The 10,461-nt window shown below is 36.0% G+C and overlaps 2 protein-coding genes across 2 annotated transcripts; one reads left to right on the top strand and one right to left on the bottom strand.

Annotated features, from left to right (window-relative positions):
* Positions 1–295: 295 nt before the first annotated feature.
* LOC108454975 (probable serine/threonine-protein kinase PBL3) lies at positions 296–3,873 on the top strand. Its single transcript, XM_017753637.2, has 6 exons — positions 296–782; positions 1,651–1,997; positions 2,095–2,230; positions 2,474–2,610; positions 2,716–2,839; positions 3,191–3,873. The coding sequence occupies exons 1-6, from the start codon at positions 719–721 to the stop codon at positions 3,643–3,645; spliced, it is 1,263 nt and encodes a 420-aa protein (XP_017609126.1). The 5' UTR covers positions 296–718; the 3' UTR covers positions 3,646–3,873.
* A 118-nt stretch (positions 3,874–3,991) lies between these two features.
* Positions 3,992–6,061, bottom strand: LOC108472840 (probable serine/threonine-protein kinase PBL11). Its single transcript, XM_017774399.2, has 8 exons — positions 5,989–6,061; positions 5,811–5,906; positions 5,632–5,724; positions 5,237–5,538; positions 5,022–5,157; positions 4,821–4,957; positions 4,542–4,683; positions 3,992–4,444 (listed from the first exon to the last, which is right to left on the bottom strand). Exons 1-8 carry the CDS (start codon positions 6,059–6,061, stop codon positions 4,065–4,067), a joined length of 1,359 nt encoding a protein of 452 aa, XP_017629888.1. The 3' UTR covers positions 3,992–4,064.
* Positions 6,062–10,461: the final 4,400 nt, after the last annotated feature.

Here is a 10,461-nt window from a genome sequence, read left to right as displayed (position 1 = left end):
TATATTCGGTTTATTCGAATTATTCGAGTTATTCGAATTCGAGAATTCAACTCGACTCGAATTCGAAATTCGAAAAAAAAATTCGAGTTGATTCGATTAATTCGATTAACTCGATTAACTCGATTCGAATAATTCGAAATTCAAATTTTTTTTCGATTTTTTCGAATCGAATCGAGTTTTGCTCACCCCACTTGTACATCAAAGAAAGGAGAATTCAGTCATTACACAAAAAAGAATGGATTCTCTGGCCATTGAAGGACTTGTACATATATAAAAGAAAGGGTCGCCATTGAAGAAGAGCATACATGCTTGCCACCAATACCAAGCCTTTGTATGATGCACGCGTCATAGGTAAGGCCAAGTACCCCCCCCCCCCCTCCCACAACAAGTCCCTCTCACGCGGTTGTTGGGATTCCTCTCTCTATCGACACAAATAAAAAACACCCAAAGCTTCCACTTTCTTTCTCTGCTTTCCTTTGTCTCTGTTTTCTTTCATTTTCTTCTTGATTTTATTTTCCCATTTAGAGCTTCACATTATCTAAACTTTGCAGTTTGACTGATCCACCAAACAACCCAAAGTTAAGGAGAGCTGTTTTTTTCAGCTTCCTGTCTTCTTTTAGGACTTCAGAAATGACTATGACTTGTTGAATTGTTAGTCCTATAAAACAAAAAGGAATATTTTTGCTTACTTGAGTGAAGAAGCATTAGTTTATCTCTGATGGGAAACTGTTTATTTTCTTCTACTAGAGTGGATTCCAGCCAAAGCCCCCATGCAACTTCAGGTAACCATTTATTTCCTGTAAAAGGGTATTTGTTGTTTTGGTGGGTTATTGTTTTCTGAAGATTATTTTTGTCTTTTTAGCTCTAAAGGTTTAACTTTTTATGTTGGTTTTGACTTTCTTTTTTTGGGTATATTCCTTTAGTGTTAATTTGTTTTTGTCCTTGTGAAAGCTTATCGCTAATGATTACATTCATTTTATCATTTCTGTTATTGTTGTCCATGGGTTTTTAGTTCTGTTTCAAGGAATAGAGAGCTGCTCAAAGCTAGATTCTTGAGACTGTTCTTCAATTTCTTGAGTTGAGTGTGAGGATTTGTGTCGGTGAATAGATGTAGTTCACTTGAAAATGGTGCTCTTTCTTTTTTCATTTTCACTGAAGTTTAATGAGTTTCGACGTGCAAACTAAAAGGAAGTGTAAGATTGACTTGCTAAGTTTTTGTTTGTAATGTTTAGAGTATTCATGTGGACATGAATATGCAGGGTTCTAGTGGGTAGAAAATACACTGCAAATTTATGTTTTAAAGGAAATGCAAAAAGAACAGTAGGTGCTTGCTTGGAGTTCTATGAGCTATGCAGTCTGTGGTTTTTTTACCTTAACCATTGTTACAGGATTTTAAAATAGGGATGTATGTGTCAAACCTTGTTTGGTTAACTAGGTCAATTGTGACTTCACTATCACCATGTATTGAGGATATCATCTACCATAAACTAGATGTAAAAGAAGTTTGCTTCTAAAATGCATGCTCCATAAATGGAAATATGTGTGTTTTTTTGACGCTAGATAAGTTTAGTTTTGAGTTTGTTTTGCATTTGATATATGATGTTCTCTATTTGAAAACGGGACCTGAGGAACTTGTTTTTCTCTTTCCAGCTTCAGGAGGCTCAAGAGTTTCCAGCAAAACCAGTCGGTCTTCAGCTCCTTCGAGCTTAACCATCCCATCTTTCAGTGATACGAGTAGTATGGGATGTCTTCCAACACCAAGGACTGAAGGAGAAATATTGTCATCCCCCAATTTGAAGCCGTTCTCATTCAGCGAGTTGAAGAATGCCACCAGAAACTTTCGTCCTGACAGTCTTCTAGGTGAAGGTGGTTTTGGTTATGTTTTTAAAGGATGGATTGATGAAAACACATTAGCTGCTACAAAGCCTGGATCAGGAATGGTTGTTGCTGTCAAGAAGCTTAAACCTGAAGGTTTTCAAGGCCACAAAGAGTGGTTGGTGAGTTTCATTTCTGTAATATTTTTTTTACTCTATCCCTTCTACTTTACTTCTGTCTGCGCACATGCCCTGTTTGCTGATAGTCAGTTGATTTCAGACTGAAGTTGATTATCTCGGCCAACTTCATCATCCAAATCTGGTTAAGTTGATTGGATATTGCTCTGAGGGAGAGAACCGACTTTTGGTCTATGAGTTCATGCCTAAAGGAAGCTTAGAGAATCATCTGTTTAGAAGTAAGTATCACATCCTACGAATATTTTCACGAGTCATCTATTTAAAAGTATTGCGTCCATGAATTATGAGGAAGGTTTTTGAAATCTAATTCCGTTCTATTACGTGTTTGTCATGACTATAATTATTGGTCAGTCCTAAGGAGGTTTCCCATGCAGTTTTGATTCTTAAACAACTGAACAATAAAACATGTAGATATTGTTGAATTACAAGTATTGTGCTTGATGCTACGTCTTGTTTTACAGGAGGGCCACAACCGCTTTCTTGGGTGGTGAGGCTTAAGGTCGCCATAGGTGCTGCTAGAGGGCTTTCCTTTCTTCATGATTTAAAATCCCAAGTCATATATCGTGATTTTAAAGCTTCTAATATATTGCTAGATGGGGTATGCTGAGTAAAAAGCTAATAATTCTGTGCCTTTCAGTATCATGTTTATGGTTGTCCATGTTATAGATTAATGTCTCTGATGGTAATAATTCAATGGATGCAGGAGTTCAATGCAAAACTTTCTGATTTTGGGTTGGCCAAGGCAGGGCCTACTGGTGATAGGACTCATGTCTCAACTCAGGTCATGGGTACTCACGGCTATGCAGCACCTGAATATGTTGCTACCGGTATGAGGTTTTTTGAAACCCCATAATGCTGCTTGCAATTTCTGAAGATTGCTCATAAGTTCTTAGTATCTTAGTTTACTATCAGAGATATTTGTTGCTGAAATAAAAAATTAAATCTTAATCTGGTTGCTGTGAAGGTATCTAAAGTGCAATTGTCTGTTTAGTCATTGGTCCAAAACTAGGATACTTATGTAAAGCAACTATTTTCTTTGTTCTTTCATATGCAAACTGCTTGCATGAAAAAAAGTAGGCACTCAGATAAATTATCTTTCCATGAGATGATTCCTAATGAAGCTTGCATATTATATCTTGTCAGAAGTTACATGTAATGAAGCTTCCATTGTTGAACAGGTCGTTTGACAGCTAAGAGTGATGTATACAGCTTTGGGGTTGTGCTGCTTGAACTGTTGTCTGGACGACGGGCTGTTGATAAAACAAAAGTTGGTATCGAACAGAATCTAGTAGACTGGGCGAAACCCTATTTGGGTGACAAAAGAAAATTATTTCGAATAATGGACACTAAGTTGGGGGGCCAGTACCCACAGAAAAGCGCTTATACAGCTGCTACCCTTGCTTTACAATGTTTAAGTACTGAAGCCAAACTCAGGCCTAAAATGTCTGAAGTTTTGGCAGCATTGGAGCAACTTGAAGCCCCAAAAACCGCATCCAAACACACTCAAGTAGATCAGCAATCAATTCCACTTCCTGTTCAGAAATCTCCGATAAGACAACGCCATTCGCCCATGCATCTAACACCCAGTGCATCCCCATTACCCTCTCACAAGCAATCCCTACGCGCATATTGATTCCGTCTGTAAATTTCCTATGCGTGTGTATATCCTTTTTGTTGCTTATGAAATGTAACTTTTGACCTCTTTTTTTTATGCAATTTTGCATTTCATATAACCAATTAGCACCACCCTTGCTTCGTGAGGATTACTGTTTCTCGTTGTTGTATACAGCTGCTTTCTTTGGTGTATTAGTACCTTACTTTCAGTCATGCATATTAATATTAACCTTTTACATGCTAAGAATTTTTTATTATTGTGTGTATGAATTCTGATACAACCAAGTATTTATCCATGTGTTTATGAATTATGGGGTTGATGCACATAATGTTAGTTCTTATTATCTTGCATACAATATCATGAGTTAGGATAATCTTCGTGAAATAAACTAATCATAATTCAGTGTGACCAACAGCAACTTACAAATAGTTGAGATATTAACTCTTTAATGTATGTGTACACCTTCTATGGTATTTGAATGGAACAAGTGTGTTCAAATTGCTGAGTACCATATCTTGTTGCAGTTGCTCTAGACTTGCTGGTACTTCCCCCATTGTGGGTCGATCCTTAGGGTCCGATCTAAGGCATTGGCCGACGATTGAAGCAAACTTGTGTGCTTCTTCGATATTGATGTTCCTTGCTATTTTCTTGTCGATGATGTTATGCAGTTCCAAGTAATTGCTTAGATGTGGTTTAGCCCATATAGCAAGATCGCTTTTGGTACCGTCGGTACATCTCCTGATTGCAACACAGGCAGAAAATATTTCTAGTAGTACTACTCCAAAACTGTATACATCAGCTTTTACAGTTAAATGCCCTGAAAAATTTTTCATAAAATTGAGCTAATGCTGAAGGGTGCCAAACCTATACACCAAAGTTCCTCTGGCTTCAGAATGTTAAGCTGAAACATTTACCTGTTGTAAAGTATTCGGGAGCGAAGTATCCTCTGGTTCCAAGGATCCTTGTACTGACATGTGATTGGTCTTCTAAAGGTCCATGCCTAGCCAGTCCAAAGTCTGATAGTTTCGGATTGAAATCCTGCAATGTGACCCTCAGCTGTTTCATATTTACTAAAATGAGTACTTTGTGCAGACTGCAGTGAGGATCCATGTAAACATTTCGAGGGTAAATGTTAGTTAGTGTATGTGTAATCGGATGCATATAAAAATAAGCATCATGGGAGAAAAACTGACAGCATCAAGGAGAACATTAGAGGATTTGAGGTCCCGATGAATGACTGGCCTCGTGCAGTTGTGAAGGTAAGCTATTGCCCTTGCTACTCCAATAGCTATTTTGATTCTCCTATTCCAGTTTAGCTCTGTATTATTCTCTGTATGCCATGATTATATCAGCCATTTTTCTTCGGTCACAGTAAGTAAAGGACTGAGCACTACCTCTCAAGAGATGGGCATCCAAGCTTCCGTTGCACATGTACTCATAGACCACAATCCTATGATGTCTCTCACAGCAATATCCCATAAGCTTCACAACATTTGGATGATTTGATTTGTTTAGAAATCTCAATTCATTCTGAAATCAACAAAAAAACATAATTCTTTCAGATACCGTGAAAGGGAGAAAGAGAGGATGATTTAATCAGAACCCCAACCTGCCATTGTTCGTCGCTTTGTATCCCTCTTCTACCAAGCACCTTGATAGCGATTGCCTTGCCAGTGTCTGGCTTTGCTGCTCTCATACTGTCTGGATTTATATACCCAATATACACTCTTCCAAAACCCCCTTCACCGATTATGTTCTCCTTACTGAATTTACGGGTGGCGGCCCTCAAGACACTGTAACAAAAGCCGTGGATGTTCCGGGCAGGAACCCATCCAACTTTTTTCACCTTTGAAACTGGCCAATCTCTTGGAGTTGTTGGCGAACCATGTTTTTTATTCTTCTTACCGTTGTCTAAAACAGAAACATAATACTTGAGCATTATCTTATAAAAAAAAACTCCATTTAGTATTTGCAGTATTGGAGACTTTAGAGTAGTTTTTATACCTCTACGTGAATGTGAAGAAACATGCCTGCTGCTTCTGTGTTGGCGCGTTGCACTTGCACTTGCACCATATTTTTCATCTTTACCAGGGTTTGCTGGATCATGAATGAAAAACAGCACAATCGGATTATTCATGGCTAAAACAAAAAACTATTTCTGATCAACTATAGCAGTGACTTACATTTCGAAGATTTTGAAGGATGAAACGAAGTTTTCTGTTGAACTGCCGCTGATATAGAGATTGCCCTGGAACGAGAACTTCGAACGGCATCAACCCCTTGAAAACAAAACATATTATTTCGTATGCAGAGAGATTCATGTCCAAACAACAAAACTTCAGACAGAAATGAGAGACAAACCAGTAGGATGACGAGCAGGTTCAAGCGGTTGTTGGTTGGGGTCTCTAGATTTCTTCGTTAGACAATTTCCCATGATCACCTAACTGATGAAGGTGAACTTAGAAGAAGCCTTGGGTTGAAGAAATTTAAGGCATTGAGCTCATGAATCAAACTACCAAAGGTTCTGAAAAACATTGAAAATAGCAGAGACTTGGTAATATAAGCTTAGGACCCTAGTTAAAGCTGGTTTGCTGAAACATACTATGCAGCATTGCATTGCTTAGTAATAGATAAGTTTCAAATGATTTAATATATATTTAAGACAATAAAACAAATTTAACGGTAATTTCGAAGTTAAGCAAAATGGGGGGATCATGCCTATCATGTTAGAAAAATAAAAACAAAGTTACTTGTGGTAACTTGTATTGCATTAACCATTTATCTCAAGCTTGTTCGCGTAACTCCATACTACACAAACACAACCAAGCCTTTCTCCTCACAAGAAACTCTTCATTTTAGTCTCAACCATTTGCGAAATTGCGACCCACATTGTAAACATTCACAAGACTAGGAATTAACATAGAATCTACTTCTTATGACAGTATCATTGTATTGTATAAGTTATCGACTTAGAATTGGTTTATTATTGTAAAATCTATGCCATGGTTGCAATGAGATGCAAAGGAGAGTTTAGGTGTTATTAATAATCGGAATATTTATAATTTAGCCCTTTAACAAATGATACTTTCTATTCCTAGTCCATATTTTACATTGCCATTATCTTTTCTTATAACACCCCACCACCACGAGAGTTTTTTTTCTTGATTTGTTAAGATAAAGCTTTCTTCTTGCTTCTCAAGTTTCAACTACTGTGTTAAATTAACCATATACGAATATAAAATTTTTAACTATTATGTTAAATTAACCATTAATTTTGTTCTTGTATCTGCTATGATTGCCCTACTCCAACGAAACTATTGGTGTCAATCTTAGTATAATAAAAATAATTATATACTATTATTTACTATCTTTAAAGGTAGTCAAAATTAGAAGTGATTTAATGTGACTAAAGTTTGTTGGGAGTCATTTATTAACAATCCATCTTATATGTACAATTTATAACCATGGTTTTGTTTTTGATTTGGTAAGATATAAGATTTTCTTTCAAACAAATCAATATTTAAACTTTTAAAAATCTAATATTTAAGGTTTAAGGTTATGGTTTAGAATGTATGGTTTAAGATTTAGGATAAAAGATTTTAGGTTTTGAAGATTTAGATTTGAGGGTTTAGAGTTTATTGGTTAGGTGCTAGGATTTTAAAATTTTGGATTTGAGTTTAGGTTCTAAAATGTGTTTAGTGATTAAGATTTAAAATTTAAGAATAAATGTAATTTTATAATTTTTTATAAATTTAAAATGAAATAATAATAAAAATATTATTACAGAATTTGTTTGTCAATCCAATAAGAGATGACAAATTGTGAGCATACATTAAAAAAACATATATTAGGGTTATGGTCTTTGAACTACATAACGTAATTTTTTGACATATCATTTTCAGAAAAGAGAGATCTATTTTCTTTAAAATATTTGTGTGTTAATTTGGAAGATTAAAACCACGATACTCGAAGATTTCAACAAATCAATGGATGGATTCAAGTATACTTTCGCGTCTAGTTTTGTTCTTGATGATTTGAAATATCAAATCTGTTAGGATCTACCCTAAGTGTAGTATATTCGCTAATTTGTACTTGTAATTTTTCAAATAGATTAGTTTAAATAAAATTTCATTATACATTAATATAATTTGTTTATGTCCAAAATAGCTTTTACATGTAAATCAAAATGTAAACAAATATTGACTCATTGATTACCTAATGTTTAACTAATATTAAGTTGAATTATGTGGTCGAATCATAATGCGATGAAACAACTTATACATGTAGATAATCTAAGTAGTTTGTAGTCTAATGAAACTGAGAAAATTGATTGAAAGACTATTATGCCGTCTATCAAGTCTAATTATAGAGATGCCTTGTTTTGAGTATCGGAGTGGATGATAAGTGCTAAAAGTAACATGTTTTAACCTCGTTGTTAATACATTTTTGGATGATTATTCGATGTTAATTATGAATTTTATGCTCATAATCCTTTAAATTCATGTTTTTATACTTAGGAGAGCATTTTGGGCAAAAGGAGCAAAAAACGAGTGAAAACTGAAGATTTGGAGCAAGTTACAGGAGCCACACGGGCTGATCCCTTCTACACTACCTGGACACACAGTCGTGTGACCCATACGGGCTACCACACAGCCATGTGGTAGGTTGTTTTGATTTCGCGAATTTGCACCCTGAACTGCAGAAAAATGAGATTTTTAGGTTTTTTTTGGACATTTTAAGATGTATATATGTCAAACATAAGAAAACATGTGTAACACCCCAAGCCCGGCTAAGACGTTATGGTTGGATCCGACATGCCATATCGAAGCATTCAAAATATTTTATATTGTTGATCTAGAAAAACTTACTTAGTGTTTTAAAAGTGGATGGAAGCTGTGCACCAGGTAGGAAACCGGAAAAGAGGAGGTGAGTCCATCGGACTGCTTAAGTACCAAGCTCTCTTCAGATCCAATCCTAGACATGCACACCGCCATTGCCACACCTTAACGTCATGTATATTTCTAGGAAACCGATTTGATTAAGTCCTTTTTAGGAAAATTGATTAATTTTGGAAAATATCTTCATTGCGGAAGCTTTGCTTGTTGTTGTGTTATTTTGAAATCAATTACTGTTTTTGAAAATGCGCCCTAAAGCTATCCAATTCCAGCAGTTAATATAAGTAATACCTATCTTAATAAAACATATCAAAACCATCAAAAATAATTAAGCGGCCTTATTACAACTTAAAACCCAAATCATAAAAATAAAAGAAAAGATGTCCAATTCACCGGAAGAAAACAGGAATTTGCAGAACGTGTGGCCACTCCGAATTCCCTCACAGCTCCAAGCCCACTATGGTTGGGGTTTACCTACGTGGATGAAAAATAAGGGGTGAGTTTGAGAAAACTCGGTGTAAAATAACCTACCATAGTCTAAATCAGCTCAAACCACGTAAATGAAATAAGTTGGCCTTAGCCTGAATGTATTTCGAATGAAGCCCATAGGCCCATAATGAAACGTAGCAGATATTACATGTTTATGCAGAAACCCAACCCAGATTCATCCATAACACCCCCGTACCAGCCTTACACCATGTGGAGAGGCTACTCGACCCACCCAACCGCTACACACCACAGAAATATGCAGCATGGCTGACAGAACAGATAATGTGACAGAGTCACCAGATACAGATAATCGTGGCAGAGCCACCAGAACAGATATATGTGGCAGAGCCACCAGATCAGATAATCGTGGCAGAGCCACCAGAACAGATATATGTGGCAGAACCATCAGATCAGATATTTGCGGCATAGCCACCAGGACGCTTCCTCCATAATATAACCCATGTCCTTATGCAACAGAAATAATATGTCATGGCATACGTATACAGAAACAAAACATCATGCTTTTTAGAAAAAAATAACCCTAGGGGTATAACGGTAATTTTGCAAACATAGGGGTGTTCAAGTAATTTCACTATTTTTAAGGTTTTTATACATAACATAGCCATTTACGTACGATCAGAAACACTTACCGCGTTTTCTTATCAACTTGGGCCCGTTGGTCCATTATCCCGTTTTTGGCCCATTAAGCCCAAAAACATCGAAATGCACGGAATCGCGCACTCTGCAGTCTTATCACTTTAATTTACCATATACATCAAACTATTAATCTCATGAGCATTAGCACACTTGCAAGATCTCAAAATACCGGCTTTTCGGCTTTTGTCGATCTAGTCTATAAGAGGGTGTTAGTTACACACCTGTTTGCGACGATATGCTGACGAGATCCACACACGAACTGCCTACAATTGGATTACTAACACGTTAATCTAACTATTCAAATACAAACTACATATTAACCCCTTACAATATTCGGCCAAACACACCTACAGATCATAGTAAGCTTATAAGAAATCAATAAGCAACTCATTAACAAATTTTTGTCAATGTTTACCACATAATCATAATTTCACTGCAAGCTGTCTTCCTGAGCAACAGTCACTAAATTATTTATAACTGGAGCTACGAAAATCCAAATTAAGTGCCGTTAATTTTTCCTGAAAATAGACTCATATATCTTATATCCATAAAATTTTCAGAATTTTTGGTTTAGCCAATCAATACCAGATTTTTCTCAAAGTTTTCCCATGTTTCACTGTTTGACTAATCTGACCACTCTTCATTACGAATCAAATTCTCATTGTACAGAATTCAAAATATGTTATCGTTTATTTCATTTGAAACTAGACTCATTAAGATTTAATTACATAATTTATTCAGCTTCTAATTCATCTCCCACAATTTATGGTGATTTTCCAAAGTCACATTACTG

The sequence above is a fragment of the Gossypium arboreum genome, chromosome 13, assembly GCF_025698485.1.
Source record: "Gossypium arboreum isolate Shixiya-1 chromosome 13, ASM2569848v2, whole genome shotgun sequence".
NCBI classification, from domain to species: Eukaryota; Viridiplantae; Streptophyta; class Magnoliopsida; order Malvales; family Malvaceae; genus Gossypium; species Gossypium arboreum.
The sequence above is the reverse complement of the archived record's forward strand: the minus strand, read 5'-3'. Positions and strand labels throughout refer to the sequence as shown.